This window comes from Apium graveolens, chromosome 8 (assembly GCF_009905375.1).
Source record: "Apium graveolens cultivar Ventura chromosome 8, ASM990537v1, whole genome shotgun sequence".
Lineage (NCBI taxonomy): Eukaryota > Viridiplantae > Streptophyta > Magnoliopsida > Apiales > Apiaceae > Apium > Apium graveolens.
In genome coordinates this window covers 27,778,365-27,799,662 of record NC_133654.1, presented here as the reverse complement: position 1 = coordinate 27,799,662, position 21,298 = coordinate 27,778,365, and the positions used below count along the sequence as shown (strand labels likewise).

General features: G+C 32.0%; 1 protein-coding gene across 1 annotated transcript; it reads left to right on the top strand.

Annotated features, from left to right (window-relative positions):
• Nucleotides 1–12,456: 12,456 nt before the first annotated feature.
• Nucleotides 12,457–12,957, top strand: LOC141679435 (uncharacterized). Its single transcript, XM_074485939.1, has one exon. The coding sequence runs from the start codon at nt 12,457–12,459 to the stop codon at nt 12,955–12,957; it is 501 nt and encodes a 166-aa protein (XP_074342040.1).
• Nucleotides 12,958–21,298: the final 8,341 nt, after the last annotated feature.

Genomic DNA, 21,298 nt, shown 5'->3' with positions numbered 1-21,298 from the left:
ATACTTGTAAGCAGCTGTGAGATTATTTGAGCTACACATAGTTCTCTCGATATATATATATATATATATACATATACATTCAAATCCACCAGAAAGTTTTAAAGACTTGAGTTTTTATATTACTTGTGTTTTGATTTACATAATCCTTCCATTCCGCACTTTGCAAATCAAACACATATATATTATTGAGTTAGAACCAGTTTTCGAAAATCTTAAAAAGAAGCTAGAATTATATTCAACCCCCTTCTGTAATTCTTGTTGTATTGTTTGGGAATAACAATAACCCATATTTTAGTTACTGATTTTATAACATGACTAATCTGGTGATGCTTGTTTATTGATATAATTATAAATTGTTATTATAGTTCAAAACTTAAAAAATGTTTGTATATGAATAATAAGTTTTTTTTGGAAATTTATTTAATATTTGTCCCTTTTGTTAATTTTTGTATAAAATATTAAAAAATTAAGATATATATGTTTTCTAAATGTAAATTTACAATTTGTTAATGATATAATTACATTGTTTTTTTAATTATATGATCACATATCTTTGAATTTTATAGATTTTATTATTTTTATATACATTTTGAGCAAATTTTAACGAATTTTGTTGTGATACTTGGTTATCATATATTAATGGATATGTAAATGTGATATTTTTCACTATGATACTTTATATTTCTAACTAATGTACGTGTGACCGTAATTTGCTAATAATGATACAAAATAAATCGATAAAAAAAATAATGATACAATATAAAGTACGTGAATAAATAAACTGAAAAAAACAATTTACTTTCAAATATTAATTACAACTACACATTCAAAGTTAATCATAAATAAATAATTGACCTAACATTGAAATTTGTTTTGAGAGTACTGCTTTATACTATAGTAATATATATTCAATTAAAATATAATCTTATTAAACTATACAGTATATTTGTCCTAACACTAAAATAATAAAGTTACATACCCCGTTATATTGCCCCGTTTGGTTGTAACCCCGTTTTATCCCCAAATCCTTGCTTTCACACTACAAGCCAGATACCAAGAGCCTGTCACTGGTCATACTGATTCCATGGAAATGGAGGTAAGTCATGTACATGCATTACTAATCTCTATTATTTCCATACTTATATGGACATATCTGCGTTGTTATATTCGATCCAGTATTATATTGATGTTCTTAGATGACATCCAACTGTTAATTGCAAATTGATTATTATAGTTTTTTCTTAATCTATTGAGATATAACATCAATTGTTATATAGCAGTACGCACAATGTAAAAGAAATCAAAGTATTAGTAATCAATTTGAACATCATTTGTTATTATTGAATACATGTAATGTAGTTTAAAAGAAATCAATGTGTACCATTGTAGAATCAAGTACAGTGCAATCATAAGTGTTTGGTTGTTTTTGGTATTTATACAAAGATGTAGCTATAGATCATGTTACATATTTGACTTTAGGTTATAATTTAGTTATGTTATTTCGGAAGATTTTAAGCTGATATAAGTGAGTGGACCAATGCATAAAGTTGTCATTATAAGCTTTTCCAATTTTTAATTTTTTGTACATGGTCTTGCTGGATTGAGTATAAGTTATTGTTGAAACCCATTGCAATCTAACAAAAGGACTGTATTAAATTACAATGTACTTGATTGATTAACAAATATTGGCTTAAATCTCCAAAGATGGGTACCTTTGATTAAGTTACCTTTGTCATTGTTAACATATACTTTGTTAATTTGATAATTTAAATATCAACCGTCGTACTCTGTTTTCAGTTATTCCTGCTAAACTCATATATTGATAAGCTATGTTTTGCTTTTGTGTGACACTTAACATGTTCAGTTGTAAACTCTGAATATCAGGCACAAGCTCACCCTTCATTCTTCATTCGTTTATGTGGCAAAGATTTCGTAAAGACACACATGGTTAGTTTCTTTTAACATTTGTCAAAATTCTGTAATTATACAATTATTTTACTCTTTTAATTTTAGTAAGATATTTTTGTTTGTGCTTATTAAATACCTTAACAAAATTTTTTATGTAGAAATTACCCTCGCGTTTTGTGAAACGTTGTGGAGATCATGTGCCCGAATACATTACTGTGCAACTGTCAAATGGATACCACTACTACTGCCGTTTCAACAAGGAAGGAAAGAAGTTTGAAAATGTTGGTTTTTTTCCAAGATTTCAAAACAAATGAAGGAGTTTATGCACTGGTGTACTGTAGGGGTTCTGGGATATTCACCAATTTTATATTTGACCATAATGGTATGGAGATTGATTATCCATCCCAAAAAAAATTGCTTCTCCTGTTTATTTGGAAGGTATATTTCTAGGCTATATGCAATGTACCTATTACATTATCTTATAATGTTAAGATAATAAATATATGATCTAACATCTTACATTACAAAAACAGACAATAATGATGGAATCGGGAAGAAGTTTATGATTCATACTGATGAGAGAGTTTAACTTGCTGCTGAAATCGTAAGACTCAGGTTTTAGTTAATTAAATTCAATAATATGATAGATTATAAACTAAAGTTTCACTGGATAATTATATAACTTATTTTTTTATGTGCAACAGGAAGTTCCTTCAGAGTTTATTCATCAGTTTCGACATATGTTGAAAATGAAGAATTTTCTCACACTTCCTAACGGAAATAAGTATGAGTTTATTTTCTCAGCAACGAGAAAAAAATTTATAAATCTCAGAGCAGTCTTCAAGAAGAAATATTGGAAAGATGGTGATACTCTTCTCTTCCAACTGACTACCAAAAATGAGTTTGATGTTTCCATTTTCTCCAGAAAAAAGAGTCGAAAGGACCTTACCTATATCAACAGGAACTGATGGTTTTTTCACCACCTTTTTTCTAATTTGTTTTTTTCATATCAAGCATTCCAATTTGATATTTACATTGTATTAATATATTATGCAGACCCTGTCATTCGAACAATTCATCAGAATTATAACAATCAGGTATTCGGTGTTGTGCTCATACGATCAAATCTAGATCAGAATTCTCATGGAGTGGTACGAAATTACTTTACATTTTTTCACATATTGTTTGTTCAAACTATATCAGTTCAATTGATATGTTACTTTTCATGTTAAATAGTATATTCCACCATGGATAATTCCGGAGGATCAAGAATGTGTGAATGTGAACAACGTTAGTATGATAATGAATAGACGCAGTTGGAAGGTCAGAGTGGTTTGTATACATTCCAAGCCTCAATTTTCTGGTGGATGGGATAAGTTTGTGAACGAAAGAAAACTCTTAGTGCATGATAAACTCAGATTTGAAATGATCGAAGAAGATGACGTTGTTTCGTTCAACGTTTCTGTTATTTGAATGTAATATGTTTGTTTGACGATATTTCTCCTCATGAACTACTGTATTTTAATGTTTAAACATTATAACATCAACTTTGTTTAACATGAAAGATTCGTCTGTATGATCCTCTTTTGTTTGAATACTCCTTTATCATTGTTAAAAATAGTTATTGAAACATGTGATATGTGAGAACTACCGAACACAAAATGCTCTGTAATTCTCATATAATTTAGACTATTTATTATCTACGTTTCTAAAAGCCATTTAATGGATAGTATAATACTTATATTCCCTTTTAACAATATTTTAATTTCTGGAAAATTTGTTTTATAGACTATACAACAAATTTTGGACACCTTAGTAAACAACATTGTAATCTAAACTGTTCTAACAGTTTTAGTTATTTAAAACTCTACAGATATTTGCAATAGACACATCTCCTCAACTCTCTAATTTTATGTTTTAGTTCTTTAAAACTCTATAACTATTTGCAACAGACACATCTCTTGAATTATTTTCTTTATATACTACTTGCAAGAATCAGTTTATAATATCTGATATAATCAATTTACAATCACAAATAATTATCTGTTATTTTACACATTTAAGAAGAATGGAACATGTTGAGCGTGTATGACAATTTCCCCTAATGGTTGGGTGAAGATCAATGTGCATAATGAGTTTATTCAGAATGCTCTTGAAGGCGACAATAGAAATGGTATTGGTGTTATAGTATGAGACGCAGGAGGTCATCTTCTCAGACTGACTTATGGCACAATTCCAGGCCTTACAAACCTGAATAGTGCATTATGGGCTATTCTATTAGGCATCGTCATGCATTCCAGGCTTCTTACGAACATGTTATCATTGAAACCGATAATATACAAGCATATTGTGAATGCAAATATTACAAAGAAGAAGAAATTACACCACATACTAGACAGACTTGCAGGCTTATTCTTTCAAGGCTTAATGATAATAATATCCGTTATGAACTTAATTTAGTTCACCCTCATAGGAATGTAGTTGCACGTCGTTTGAAAATACTTGGTAGATTTGAATGACCTTCGCACATTTGATAGGCCTGTTGCAGATATACATAATTTCCTAAACATGGATTTAGGTACTGGGCCAGAGCAAGCAATATTTTAAGACGTTGAAATTAATGATCCCGAACCAGTAAATGATGGTCAGGTTATGCAAGTATAGAAATCTTTCAATCCATGTAATTCGATGTATACAGTTCATGTAAGGATAATATATGTGTAAATAGAATAAACTAGGAGATAGCACGGTTCGGTTCGGTTTTTGGATAAAACCGGAACCGAAACCGAAGATCTTCGGTTTTAAAAAACAAAAACCGCAACCGCATCCGTATTATCGGTTTTGGTTTCGGTTTTAAAAGTCTCGGTTCAGTTATAATTTTTTGGTTTCGGTTTTAAAAATCGGCAAAAAAATAATTACAACTTAAATATAAAAAAAGTTCGCTTAATTGAAAAAGCCAACCACATCATCTAATTTTTACACGAATTAAAATAGAGAGTGATATATTATGAAATGAACATCTAAAATCCAAAAAAGTGCAATTAAAATTTATTATCCATAGTCTATTTTCTGCATGTTCTTCCCTTCCCTCTCCGTCCTCTGCGTTCACTGTGAAGCACACAACTCGACAATATATCAGTTATTCAGTTGGATGCATAAGGTTAATTGGCGAATATTTACATTACAAGTTACCAAGTACTGAACCTGAGACTAAAGCTGCTCACAACAATTTCTAAATGAAATGACCAAAGATTAAAAATACTAAATGTGAGCATACTGCCATAACATTTGTGTACTCCCTGACCAAACAAATCAATTGCAAAAAAAACATTACAGAAGCTTGGCTACACTACAGAAGCATACTAAATTTTCATAAGCAACTACATGGTGAATATTTAAATTATATTTTTATATTTTTATATGATAAACACACACACACACATATATATATTTAATGTAATTTATATTTTTATTTATTAATATGATATAACAATCCGTTCGGTTCCGGTTTTTTGGGTTCGGTTTAACTCTAAAATCGGAACCGAATTATTAGTAACGGCTCGGTTTTTCGGTTTCTCGGTTTTAATTCGATTTGGTTTAAATCGGTCCAGTTTTAATCGGTTTTTACCGGTTTCGGTTCGGGTTCGGTTTCATTTTGGTTTTTATGCTCAGCCCTAGAATAAACTGCATAAATGGTTGTGTAATGTATATATATTATTTTATGTATCTACAGTAAACATAACACGATAGTAATCCAACATAAACAATCATTCATATTTAAATTTTTTGCATAAAAGCGTTTATTACACTTCTCCAACTTGAACTATTACAATATATCATCACAGAAAATCGACTGCAACATAATTTATATATTTCGAGCATAATCATTTAATAGTATGTGAAGCTTTCCACTTTCTTCAATCAACATATCAGCACGATCATTCAAATTATTAAAATGTTCTTTCCACCCATCTCCAAACTTTTGGAATGCACTTATCATTTCTTCTGTGTTCTGTTTGAAGTTCTTCTCATGACCAAGTAGAGACGTAGATGTATCACCTAGGAATCTGAGTAATTCCCCGTATAAGAATGTGGAATTTCAGTACTACTTTGTGAAGACTTTCCATATTTTTTCCTTGATCCATTCTTCAAAGTATCTTCTAATTCGCTGTAAAACATTGAAACTAATATTATAGGATTCGTATCATAAAGCAATGTAAATCATTAAATCAGATACACATTTACATCTTACTTGAATTGTTCCTCAAGGCCAACAGAACGAGCAAACAATTTAGACTGCCTATTTTCCATTGTAGCATACATCTCTGAATAGAAAACTTTTTCTTCTTCCATATCATTATTGGATTCTGCGCACTTTATAGCCAGATTATGCAAGTCTTGCTCCGCTACATTATTTATGCCTGACCATCTCTTCCTCTTTTCTCTTCATGAAGTCATTTTATAAGATTTAGAATATATCAAAATGTAAATAAACATCCAAAGATATATATATATATATATATTTATGAGTATGTCCAGCAGTTTTGGGGCAGTTTCCTTTAGTTTATAATAACTGTTTGACAGTTATTAAACAGTAACCAAAATTTGGAATAACTGATTGATAGTTATTAATTTCTTTTAATTTATCTGATTTCAACAATCATGTTACTCGAAGTTGTTGATCATCTCATCATGTTGAGAAGTTGTTTTAAAAAATGCTTACCAAACACAATGTTTAGAGTTGTAAAATATTCTGTTTTTATTCAATCAAATTACCCACATTAGGCCAAACTTAATATTTCTGTCAATTTAAAATCTTAAGGATATTTATGTCTACAATATTTTGTTCACCTTATTGTATTGCGTTAGTATAACTATATAAACATTAAACCAAATCGTGTCTCATTTGTACATAGAAATTATATAATGTTTATATTATTTTAGATTTTCTGGATTTTTTTAGTATATACTCATCTTGACATCACTGTACATGTTAACGAACTGGACTGAAATGCATACTTCTAAAATTGATTTTATATGATACATCTTGAATAGTATGAGCACACAATTGCGTACGAAGTTTTTTGTTTTTAATATTATATATTTCCATTTTTGGCAACAACATATTTCATTATTTTCGATGAACGTTTACTCCTCAAATTGGCGATCAAACAATTAAAGATATTACTCTTCAAGTGAGATTGTTGTATTAATGATTTATATTTAAAAATAGATATAAATATAAATTTTATATTTAATTTAAAAATACTATCTGCATCATGGTGTAAATATAAGGTTCAATTTAATATATATACTAATTTGAATAAACGTAAACCCTTAAACTTAAAACTTATTATGTTCATCTAAGTACGTCTAAATAACTAATAATTCAGTATTCATCTGATTGAATCTTCTTTTTTTTTTTACAAAATCCATGATTTATACGTAGAAATCTCAATGGACATAATATGGTAAGAAATATTAAAACGATATCACTCACACATATGACTGATATATTTGTAAGATAATGCATCTTAATTTTGTGGATCTCAAGATGAATAATTTGTGAAAAATAAGAAATGGTATAATCCCGAACACATAGTTAGCGGTTTTATCATAAGTTACCAATATCATGCATATTTGTCTAACTATCTATCATTAATATTTGAACAATTATTTAAGTTTCTGTTTTTTGGAATTTTTTAAGAATCGATGCATTAACATTTATCCGCAGAAATGCATGATCATACCACACAAATTACAGATTTGTAAAGCATTAATCTTGGTATAAATTAGAAATAACTAAATCAATGATTGTTGCACAATATCAATCCATATATCTGTTAGTTGTGATTGTGCATATCTTAACAAATAGAGAATATTAAGGAGTTTGATTGAACCTGTTCGCATTCTTCATTAGACTCAATATATATCGCTCCGTGTTGTAAAAAATTTCATCCTGTCAATACACAACACTACTGCTAATGGGTCAGTAATTTTGTTAAAGCACCATATCCATTTGTTTAATATAGGCATATTTTGATCACTTAAAATTCTTCATCTTTGTAAACAAATATCTTTCATTCATTGCGTACGGTCGATAATTCACCGACGGCTTGGAGAATTAGAGTTCGTGTCACTCGGATGTGGGCGTCAATGAGAGATGAAGGAAATAATTTTATGGGAATGAATCTGATTTTCCTAGATGATGATGTAAGTAACAATATACAACCTTTATATGATGCTATCGTTGAGTTTTAGTAGAGACCTTTTTCAAACTAATTCACGCTTGATTTTTTCTATACAGGATTATCATGTTCATGCCTTTGTTAACAGTTCTATTTGGCATTTGTGGAATGATGTCATTCATGAGGGAAGTGTTTATGATTTTACTGATATTATGACATTAGATGCTGCTGGAAAGATGAGGCCTGTTTCTTCTTCTATCCGAATTTTCTTCACACATGTAACAACAGACCATCAAATTATCAATCCTCATGTGAACATACCTATGCATAATTTTGAACTCAAAACAATTGAAAGTCTGTATAGTTCTTCCCTTTTTGACGTACAGGACGAAGTACCTACATTTTCAAGCGGTCAGTTAAATGTATTTTTTCAACAACATGCCCTATGTTTTAAAAAAATTGTGTAATGCCATAGTTAAATATTTTGCTAGATGTCGTTGATGTTGTGTCTAATATTCAGCCAGTAAGGAATATAGCCATAAAGTATGGTGAGAAAACATTGTTTCATTTTGACCTTGAAGACCAATAGTAAAATCTCTAATTTGTACCTTAACAAGTAATATATAAAATTCCAGTTTGTCTCATAGAATTGTAAGTGACGTTGAACAAGATTAATAATTTATATGTATTTCTAGGCATTCTGTCAAAGTGAATTTGTGGGATTCAATAAATGGCGATGTTCCACAGAAATTACAAAGTATTGTAAACGAGTCTGCTATCATCATTATTGCAAGTTACAAATCTGTGTTATCTCGCGGTTAGTATCTTACTACTATATTGTAAGAGTTATCAGTGATGGATACACTGACATGTAATTTGTTTAATCGTGTACACTTTAACAACAACATGCAATTTTAATTTCATGTTATATTTCAGGTAATATTGTGTTGTCATCTATCCCTTCCACCAAAATTTATATTAATCTTGCACATGACGCTGTTAACAATATGAGAGAGAGGTATAATTCATTTAAGAAATCATGAAGCATAATACACTGATATTTAAACGATACCAACTGACTTATTTTTACATGTCACTGTATTGCAGATTTGTCAATGAAGATGAAGTACCACCATAGCATATGGGTACATTAGAGCTAAAGCATGTATTGTTAAACACATCATATCATGTGAGTAGATTAGAGCTAAAGCATTTTATATATTGCATCTCCCAAGAAAAATACTATCTTGCAAAAGACTAATGTACTAAAGTGTAATTATTATGGCACATCTTACACACTAAGGTATGATAAGAATTCTTACATCATCAACTAGAAAATCTAAATGTGGGATCTTTTACTTAAAAACATAAATATAGAAGATGAAAAGTCTATTTGGCCTCATTGTTACACATGCATGGATTCAATTTGATGATAATTGCATTAACTATAATTATAACTATTAACACAACCTTTTTATTATCTCATCTACATACCTGTTCACACTATTCTTACTCTATCATATTTTCAATTTCATAGAACTCTAATTTCCGATAAGATTAATAACCAGAACAATGGAAAATCTTCAATCAGACATTATCAGTTTGATATTTTCTTACATTATCATCCAGAAAGATGATTTCAGCAGTTTTACAAGACTGTTAATGGCTTGGCTAAATAGGCAAACCTCTCTGAGAATCAAAGAAGTGTTGGACAAGATGGATTGGGAGGCACTGTATCAGTTTCATCAGAATACGTTCGAGGTTACACGTGATCGTTTTCATAGCTTTTGCAGTTCGTAACAATGTTGATCAAGTGATGTTCTATAACTCAGTTCAGAATCTATTTCTGAGGCAAAATGTTGATCACCATCTCGTAGTCTTGGCTCATATATCAGGTAATCATTTCCCATCTTTGTTTGGCTACGTTATCTTTAAAGCTATATTTAGAGGCCTTGAAAGAAGTCAGACATGCCAGGAGATGTTTGAATTGCTAAATAGAACTGACATGAGGTCGAAGCTGATAGAAATTTTTAGGTTGTTTGAAGAGATGTATGCTTACATTACAGACAAAGACTATCTTTTGCCTGTATATAAGTTTTGCCCAAATGCACGAAATTTAGGCCCAATGTACCAGCTAGATGGTCATCCTTATGGAGAAGAATTATGGCTATCCCTCTGCGATAGGACTGTTGAGCCTGACTTTCATGTTAATGGTGAATTATACATCAAAAGTTTGAACATGTCTCATCTTTGGAACACTAAGTGTGAGCATTATGCTACTCAACTCATCCTGTACAGGATTCTCCTAAGTAATTTCACTGATTAAGCTTTTTAAATATTCTCCTACATTGCATGTGTTTTAAAGTACAATGCAAGGACATGTTATGGTTTTTTGTCATTTTGAACTACTGTTGTGAATTTTCAAGGCCTATTGTAGGAGTATTGAACAACTGACTTATTGCATTTCAATTTACATGTTCTATTAGTTTTATTATTAATCATATCCTATAAGAGAAGTAGTTAACAAACAAGTATACCAATGTTAAAAGCACCTTATTCTTTCTTAGTAGCACCATATGATTAGAATTCATGAGGTAAACAATTTAATACCATCCCACTCTTCCTTCAATCTGCAAATGTCAAATATTTCCAAGACTAACTACATATTTTAGTACAACATATGGTTTGTAAAATTGTAATCATGTAACCTGCTTCAATTCTCCTCATATATCTTTGCATGATTGTCTTTATAGCAATCATTCATTTAGTTTATAGTTATTAATCTTAGGTCTCATGTTCCACATAATTTTTATTCCAAGCTGCTCAGAGTAATCATCAAGAACTTCCACCATCTCATACAATCATACTTATGTTTTACCTCCTCCGGAGTTGTGTTGTCCAATGTTGTTGAAAAGTTCCAATATACTGCAAATAGGTCTCCTTTTTTTGATAAATCCTAACATATCCCCCGTTGCCAGCCTTCTCCAGTCTCAAATGATTTGAAAAAATATTAACTTGATCAAGAATGCATGTGTTCATTACTCTGAAATGTCCACAAGGTGTAGTAAACCCTGAATCCAACCAATTCTTTAGTCCAAATTCATTATCAGTTTTGGAGCTCAAGTAGCTGAAATGGACCTTGAATGGTTGCATCGATATCACTTTTTGTATCAACATTACAACTGAGGCATGCCATCTTTTCATCATACAATTCCCATACATGCTTTGGTTGTATGCACTCTTATGATATATTCTTAGCAAAATCATGAGAGTCTGAGTTTAGGACTAATATTGGTACTGACTAAACTTTCTTGAACGTTTGCTGTTGAAGCGGCCTTTATTTGATTATATCGACCATTCCTTTAAGCAATAACTCATGATAGTTAATCATTCATTTTGTATATTTTGATTACTACACTTCATGTAGCACTTTATTAATCCTAAACTTGACCATCAATATCATGTTTTTGTCATTACGGTACAATTTTGGCATTGACATTATGCACTATTGGAGTTCTTATAATCGTCATTTGCTTAAGGCATAAATTCTATAAACGAAGCTAAGACTCGCATTGATTTCATGTTTTAATGAAAATAATATGTTCCTGTAGTTTTCTTTTAAAATGCCGATTAATCGTCACATTGATTTGAGATTTTCAATCCATCAATAGGTTCCTATAGGTTTCTTTGAAATGGACGATTTATGTTTTTTATTCCATTTTTAATATTATTTATATGTTCGTTAATATAATTAAGAGTACACTATATTTGAATCCGATATACCAATTAGTTTAATTTACATAACATTTGACGTTTAAAAAATTGTCGGATTACAAGTTTGCGTAGCGCGGGTAAAAATCCCTAATTCTTATAATATATTGAAAAAATGGTACAAACCATACGACCTAATTTTTTCTTTTTTTGTTAAATTACCATATGACCTAATTAATCAAGTTCGAATTTAAAAACTCCGTATTTGTTTTTATATATAAGTTATTCGCTAGCATTTTTGTTTTAGAAAAGTTTTCACTCGGATGATGGATATCTTACACTCAGGATCCGCACGGAAGTCAATCGTCCCATGAATGAACAGATCGAGTTGAATTACCTCATACCAAAAACACATGAACGGATCGCTACTATTCAGTGGTCTATAATATGTAAACGTGAAGTATTAAAGAAAAAGCCCCTTTTATTTAAAGACTGTGACGCGTTTGTTTCGCACCCACCATATGTTTTATATTTGCAACACACCATTACCTAATTAAAACTTCAACTGCCTTGCTCTCCATCTACTCCTCTCACAAAAACACATAAATCAACATATCTTTTCTCCACACACAAGCTAAATATCGAAAGCATGGAGAAAGTGATGAAAGGATCACAAAAAGCAACGGTTTGGGATTGCGGAAGTTCACTCTACGACTCATTCGAGCTCAAATCATTCGAACGTCAACTCGACTCGGCTATTTCTTCTGCACGAAGTTTGTCCATGCCTCATTTAACCGACACTCGTCGATTTCCAACATCACGGCCTCATCAAACTCATGATGATCCACCGCAAATCTTGTCCAAGAAAACGTCGAAAATCTCGCGGTCATTTAACAAACTTATGCGGACATTGTTTAGGACTAAACAAAGTCCGAGTACCTTGTTTCGTGTCCAAAGTCAACGTGGTCATGATCGAGTTTACGACAGATACGGTGCGCTGACTACCATTCCAGAGGTGTCGGAGAATGCGAATCCAGGGGATTATGAAGGCGGGTTTTCTCCGGAAATGAGAAGTACTGCGTCGTCTCTGGCGGAAAGATCAACTTCTGAGCGATTTGCCGCAACTTCCGTAGGTATTTCATGTGCATGACAATTATTATATGTGTTATTTAAGAATGTTCAACATTCGTATATAGTATGACAGATCATTATGTAATATATAATATTATTTTCTTAATTTCGTAGGAGTTATATGACATGCTTATCTTAATTAAGAACATAATTTCACATTATTGAGGACTAGTTAAGGAGTCTGCTATTTGTATACATGTAGAGTCTCTCTTGCAACTAATAGTTTACCAGCCTGATTGTATTAATCTTGCAAATAAATGATAGCAACAAACTAATTAATGGATATCCCATGTTCATTTTGTAACTGGTCTAAAGTACTCATGGCCTAGTGCATACATCTTTTCGCAGCCAGTGTTTAGAATCTCAACTGTCAAATGTGTACGGGTATTTAAATTTTTGTAATCAACCGGTATCAAAGAATACAATTCGGATTCATACCGACGGATCATTAAAAATCCGGGTCTTGTAAACTGTTGTATATCTTTGTTGCTTGTTTTTTCACCAAGTTGGCAATTTCTTATTAAGTTTTGAGTCGGTACAAATTCCCGGAAACAATTGATACTACTAAATAAATACAAGTCAAAAGTTTACATGCTACTATCTGCATGTTCCTGGTTCATACACACAACTCAAGCCTTAAGAACTAGTCATCACAGATAGAAATTAATGATAATAGATCTTATTATTATTATTATCTTATATGATCGAAACAAATTTTATAGAAATCGTTGTACGTATAAAATAATCTTGATTGAGAGAGACGGTTAGCCAGCAAATCAGAACAGCTATCTCACTAAGTCGGGAACGGCAGCGAGTTGACCCTACACCTATGCCGTGTCTTTCCATTATCTAATTAAAGATATAAATGCGATAATACGTGAGCCTCCTCTGGAGTCTGGTATATGACAAACCACACACAACCTTATTTATTGTCGTGGATAATAAACGCGATAAAATATGTTATCAATGGAAATCAGACGCATATACAAAATGATGCATGTGTATAAAGGGTATAAGCTGCACGCAAGTACAATGGATTTCAGTAAAGGTAGGCATCAACTATGGTTAAAATTAATGAAGAGAAGACTCGGTTTATCTACTGAAAAAAGTAGTTAAAGTATTTATTTACTGGTTGCTCAGTACTGGAGCCTGGAGGGTAACCCTTTGCCACTTTCTAATTCTGTTAGCTAGAGATTTCAGCCTTTTGTATCTGTCTTTCATCAATTCTTCAACAATATTACCAACATGTATGAGGTAGTTGGCATATTAATCCTCTCTCATTTTGAGTAACCTGTCCTCGAGGAAATCTGGTGGTTGCAGTATTAATAGTTACTTACAGCATCATTAATATATTACAAAGAAATATCAGTATTAACAAAAATGTATGTAACAAAAAATGTATATAAAGTGTCAGCTGTTAATACTTAATACGGCTAACCGGATTTGTTGCATCGGGCAAAAAAACAAATAATACTACTAGCGTGGTTAAAACAACTATACACTACAAGAAAATAGAGTAAAACCGACCGAACATAACCGACCGACGTCGATTTGGTCACCTTAAAACCGACCGACATCAGTGGTCGGTTATATGCCAATTAAACGACACCGTATCGATGACGTGGCACACCGTATCCGGTGGTCGGTTTTACTAAAAAAAACGACACCGTTTTGCTGATGTGTCACTTTAAAAACCGACCACCTACATGTGGTCGGTTATATGCACAAATTCTGCAGGTTAAAACCGACCATATCGGGTGGTCGGTTTTGTAGAATAATAAAAAATAAATTTAAAGTACAAAAAAAGTACCTGTTACAGAGAAAACAATGTCGTTTTATTTTTCTGCCTAAAACCGACGGTTTTGACCTATTTTTTTTTATTTTTTTTGTTATATCCCTCATTTCTTGATTTTGGACGAAAAATTAAAAAGACACAAGTGATTGAGGATTGAAGTGGAGGAGTTTTAGAAAATTGTAAGTTCTTTCCATATTTTGTAATTAGTGTGTGTGTTTATGTTGGTGTATGTATTAAATGTTGTTGTATGTATTTAATGTTTTTATTTTTTTATATAATGTTTATTGTGAGAATTGAAGTTTGGTAGTAGATAATTTGTAAGTTAGTTTCATTTATTGTAATTATAGTGTGTGTGTGTGTTTTATGAAATACATGAATAATTATGAGATTAATGATAAATTATTTGTTAAATATGTTTTTTTTAATTTTAAAAAATGTTATTGTAGATGGAAACCATTGATCGAAGTTGGATTGGTAATCAATTGCAAAGCGATAAAATTTCATTGACTCCGGAATATAGAATTGGTGTAGAAATTTTTTTAAAATTTGCTAGCGAAAATGGAATGGAAGATGGTACAATGAAGTGTCCGTGTAAACGTTGTAAAAATTTGAATTGGTTAAAGATTGATGATGTTAAAGGGGTGGTCGGTTTTAAGGTGGTCAGTTATAAGAATTAAATTTGCTTCTGAAATAAAACCGACCACTTTGCACATTTGATCTCGGTCGGCTTTAGCAGTCTTGGTCAAAGTACATTTTTAATACTTATTTTCAACGATCGAACTGTACGAATGTTAACTTCATGTCAAAATATGCTTATGCACAAAAAATTAGCACTTTTGAACGAGTATCATTACGTTTTTATAAGTAAATTAGCAAATTTAAGTAAAAACTAAAAAAATGAAAAATATAAAATACACATGATCGAACCGTATGGATGGACTGACGCGGTAAAAATGAACAAATGTACAAAAAATTAGGCTATTTAATAAATATTATAATCAAAATCATATGGAATATAATTATTTCAGTAAGTATGTCGGCATTCTGTAGACAGAATAAGTCGAACTTACCATTTGATACTATAAGTATAATTTAAAAATTTATTTTTAAAGATCGAACCGTACGGATGTTAACTTCATGTCAAAATATGTTAATGCACAAAAAATTAGCACATTTGAACGATTACAAATACGTTTTTATAAGAAAATTAGTAATTTTGATTAAAAAAGTGAAATAATTAATAAAAAATAAAAATTAAAAAAATACACATGATCGAACCGTATGGATGGACCGATGCGGTAAAAACGAGTAAATGTACCAAAAATTAGGCTATTTAAATAATAATAATCATGTTTTTATAAGATTTTTTTTAAAATTTAGGGGTTTTTAACCCCTAAACCCTAAACCCTAAAATTAAAAAATTTATTAGCATAAAACCGACCACTCTGTATTAAAACCGACCGACTGGGTGGTCGGTTTTAATCTATTACAAAAATGCGGTTTTTTGTGGTGAAAAATTAAAAACCCCGTCTTTTACAAAACGACGTCGTTTTGCATATTGCACAGGGTCCAAGGACAAAACCGACCGACTAGGCGGTCAATTTTAAGTCTGTTATAAATAAAAAAAATCCGTTCATTCTTTCTTCTTTCTTTATCTCTCTATTCTCTCTCTCTCTCTCTCTCTCTCAAATATACACTAAAATCATCCTCCAAACTCAAATCAATGGCGTTTAATCCACGAAATACCCGCAAATCATCTCTCTTTGCTTTCGGTTTCGCTCTCGATGTAAGATTTTCACTCGATTATGTACTTTTTTTTACTCAATTATATAAGTGTGTATGTGTATGTATTTTATGTGTGTGTATATATGATTCGAAGTTAGTAATTTGTTTTTTGTGTTTGTTAATGTATGATTCTCACTTAAATTGAATTTTTTCACTTCCAATTGAAGTTCATATGATTTTTCAGTTTTCATGTAAAATTTTGCATGTAAAAGATTCGTCGGTTTTGTCAATTTATTGAATATATGTACAAGTATAAATTTTAGGTTTTTTGTCGGTTAGTTTACGTTTAACTAGAAGTATAAATGTATTTTTAGGGTTAATTTGTAGGGGTTTGCTCTTGTAAACATGATCCGTACACGAAAATGGATAAATATTGCAATTTATATGTGAGTTTGGAAATTTAATTTGTTGTATATATAGATTAAGTTGATTTAATGATTTAATTTACGTAATTAAACAATGCTCTAATTAGTTGTGTTTATTTTTATCGTTAATTTGTGAAATGGATACGTTTATATGCATTTTATATGCAATTTATGTGATTATAAATGCTTTTTTATGTGATTTTAAAATCATTTTCATGTAATGTGATTTACTAGCATATGTTTTGTATGTAATGTGATTTAATATGCATTTTATGTGATTTTATATGCATTTTTTATGTGATTTTAAATGTATCGTTAATATGTAAATTTATATGTATTTTTAAGTGATTTTAAATGCATTTTTATGTAATGTGATTTACTAATGCAAGTCGTTTCATCGATTTGTTTGTTTTCATATTGGCTAATATATTTTTATTGCTTAGTTTAGGATCTTTTTTCTTGGATGTTGACATTGGTTATAATAAGTCTTGTGGTGTTGGCGATGGCGAAAAAAGGGAAGGGGAAAGACAAGGAGCAGAAAAAGATAAGGGGAAGGCAAAGGCCAAGGGAAAGGCCAAAGTCGCGAGTAAGAAGGGTGCAAAGGGAAAAGGAGGGAATTTGCATTTGTGGGATGAGCCGACGGATTCGGACCCGAATGATCCGACTCGGCACATGATTGTTGTGTATATGTTGTGTACTTAATGATTTCATGAACAAAACACCTTAGTAGATCTTATTTAGTGAAATAATGTAGCACTCGACGGATAAGATTTATAGTCCCGACGGATGACTCATTATAGTCCCGACGGATGATGACTTATTATCCATCTAGTGAGTAGCTTATGTAACAATAAGTCTGTAGCACATTTCTGCATTCACCATTGTATAGATTCTGTAAGTAGTATTCAAGTCATGTTGACTTTAACTAGATATGCAGAATATGTTGATTAATTGTACATAAATGATGTCTTGTAATTCTGCATAAATGAAATGAAGTCAAGTGTCAGTTTGCTACCCGACGGATAACCTACAATGAAGTCGACGGATGATCAAATAGACAACCCGACAGATGATCAATAACTCGACGGATGATCATGAACCCGACGGATAAAGAATTCAAATATCTGTTGACAGTGACAACACAGTCACATGCGTCGAGTGGATGCAAATGGAGTGTGGTAGCCTATTCAACTGGGTTTTCGAGAACAAAGAAGCATTGCCATTTCCATGCTATTATGAAGATATTCAAAGATGTTGGAATAGAGTAATGAAGTAGCATTGTAATAGACTAGATAGTTTTTGTTTTATTATCTTGTCTTATTACTTTGTAATCTTGGTGATATATATAAACCAAGTAGTAGCAACTAAGAAACTATCGATCTAAGCAAAAAAGCAGAGAAACATTTGTAAGCAGGATTCTTAGCATTTTTCTGTAGTCTTAGAAGTTCAATTGTTGTAAGCAGCTGTGAGCATTTTTGCACACAGGATTCTCTCGATATATAATATATATCTCTGGTGGAATCATTCAAATCCACAGAAAGTTTTTAAAGACTCTTGTTTTTAATTACTTGTGTTTTGATTCACTTAAGTTTTTATTTCGCATTGTGTTAATCAATACACTTATATTTATATTTGAGTTAGAACATTTTATTTCAAGAAAAAGTTTCAAGAATTCCATTCAACCCCCCTTCTGTAATTCTTGTCATATTGTTAAGGGACTAACAATTGGTATCAGAGCAAGCTCTTAACTTACAAAGAGTTTAAAGATCAAAACAAAATAGCAAGATGAACAAGAAGGATGTTGGAGTCAAGATCCCTTTTCTGGATAAACATAATTACCATCATTGGAAGGTAAAGATACATCTTCATTTGCTTTCTCAAGATGAGGCCTATGTTGACTGCATAGAAAGAGGCCCTCATGTTCCAATGAGAGCAGTAACAGGAAACGAGCCATCAGTCCCCAAGCCAAGGCATGAATGGTCTGATCCTGACATTGAACAAGTCAGGAAGGATAAAAAGGCCATGAACATCCTGTTTAATGGAGTTGATGGAGATATGTTTGACAACATTATCAACTGCAAAACTGCAAAGGATGTTTGGGATACAATACAGATAATCTGTGATGGCACTGAGCAAGTTAGAGAAAATAAGATGCGGCTCTTGATTCATCAATATGAGCATTTTCACAATGAAGAAAGTGAGTCTCTCACTGACATTTTTAGTAGGTTTCAAAAACTACTTAATGCTCTAAAGTTGCATGGAAGGGTCTATCAGACAAAAGACTCCAATCTGAAATTCCTTAGATCTCTTCCAAAAGAATGGAAACCAATGACAGTCTCATTAAGAAACTCACAAGATTATAAGGAGTTTACTTTGGAGAGACTGTATGGCATCCTGAAAACCTATGAGCTTGAAATAGAGCAGGATGAAAGGATGGAGAGAGGAAAGAAGAAAGGAGGATCCATTGCACTAGTTGCTGAGTTGGAAAAGGAGAAGGAAGTGAAGATGGAAGCTGTTGAATCAACTTCAAGGGTTTGTGAGAAAAGGGCGAGGGGCTTGCAGTAGAAAGTGAAGATTCTTTGAGCCAAGATGACATGGAGGACATTGATGAACACCTAGCATTTCTTTCCAGGAGATTTGCCAAGCTCAAGTTCAAGAAGAACTTTGGAGCAGCCAAGCCGAATAGAAACATGGTGGATAAATCCAAATTCAAATGTTTCAAATGTGGCTTGGCAGGGCATTTTGCCAATGAGTGTAGGAAGTCAGATTCCAGTAAGAAAAAGTTTGAGCCAGTGGATTATAAGCAAAAATACTTTGAGCTGCTCAAATAAAAGGAAAGGGATTTCATAACACAAGAAAATGACTGGGCAGCAGATGGTCTGGATGAAGATGAAGATGTCAGCTATGTCAATCTAGCCCTAATGGCCAAGTCTGATGAGACAGAAACAAGTTCTTCAAGTAATCAGGTAATTACTATAAACCTTGCACATTTATCTAAAGCTGAGTGTAATGATGCCATAAATGACATGTCTACAGAGTTATATCATTTGCGTGTTACACTTAAGTCTCTTACTAAAGAAAATGCTAAAATCAAAAAAAACAATTTGTTTTTGAGTGAGAGAAATAATGTGCTTGAGTCTCAGTTCATTGATTTTGAAAAATTAAAAATTGAGTGTAAAATTGCTAAGGAGGAATTAACTGAGTCCTTGAAGAAAGAGGAAATTCTAAAGAAGCAACGAGCGTGAACAAGAGGTGATTAAAGCTTGGAAAACATCTAGGGATGTCCATGCTCAAATCACCAAAGTTCAAGGAATTGAGTCTTTCTGTGATGAAGCCTGGAAAAAGAACAAAGAGAAACTAGAACCTAATTTGGTAGATGGAGTGCTAACAGATGTAGACTCGACGGATGATGAAGATCATCTGTCAGATAACAAAAAGTGTTATCCGTCGAATGATGAAAATCCTCATCCGTCGGCTGTGAGCAAGCCTATCAGTAAAGCCAAACTTGTTAAGCTGAATGAGAAGTATGGGTCTGTTTCCAAGAACTTTGTTTCAGGAGAATCGAGTCAGGTTAAGAAAGGGAAAAAGGCTAATGTTGGTCACATGACTATCAAACAGTTAAGTGACAGACTTGAAAAGATTGAGGTAAAAACATAGACTAAAAAGAAAAACAACAGGAGTAAAGTAGGGATTAACAAACACAATAACTACACACCTGATAAATATGCTCCTAGAAAAATCTGTATCAAGTGTGGTAGTGTAAATCATTTGTCTGTTAATTGCAAATCAGCCATGCCTACTTCCATGTCTGTGCAACCTCAATTTCCTAACATGAATGCCATGCCTCCCATGCCTATGAATGCTATGTCAGCACAGAATATGAATGCTCAGTTTGCTAACATGCCATTTGCACCTAATCCTTATTATGCTGCATTTAGTATGCCATAAATGCCATTTAGCATGCCATACTGGAATAATATGTTTACTAATAGCATGCCATTCCCTGTTAATAATAATATGCATGATAATTCTGTTGTAATGAATGGTTTCAAAGGCCAAACTCAAATGACCAAGGATGAATCTGATATCCCTAAGTCAAATGAGATAAAGCCTAAGAAACAGAAAAAGAAAGCTAACAAGGCAGGACCCAAGGAAACTTGGGTACCAAAATTAACTTGATTTTATTTTAATGTGTGCAGGGAAACAGAAAGAATCTTTGGTACTTGGATAGTGGTTGTTCAAGACACATGACTGGTGATTCTACCCTGCTCACAGAGTTTAAGGAGAGATTTGGCCCCAAATATTACTTTTGGAGATGACAACAAGGGTTATACTGTGGGATATGGCTTGATTTCAAAGGACAATGTCATCATTGAGGAGGTTGCCTTAGTGGATGGTCTCAAACACAACTTGTT

Bases quoted from the DNA above. Each gene is read 5' to 3' on its own strand.
- LOC141679435 (XM_074485939.1), top strand. From the start codon at position 12,457: ATGGAGAAAGTGATGAAAGGATCACAAAAAGCAACGGTTTGGGATTGC.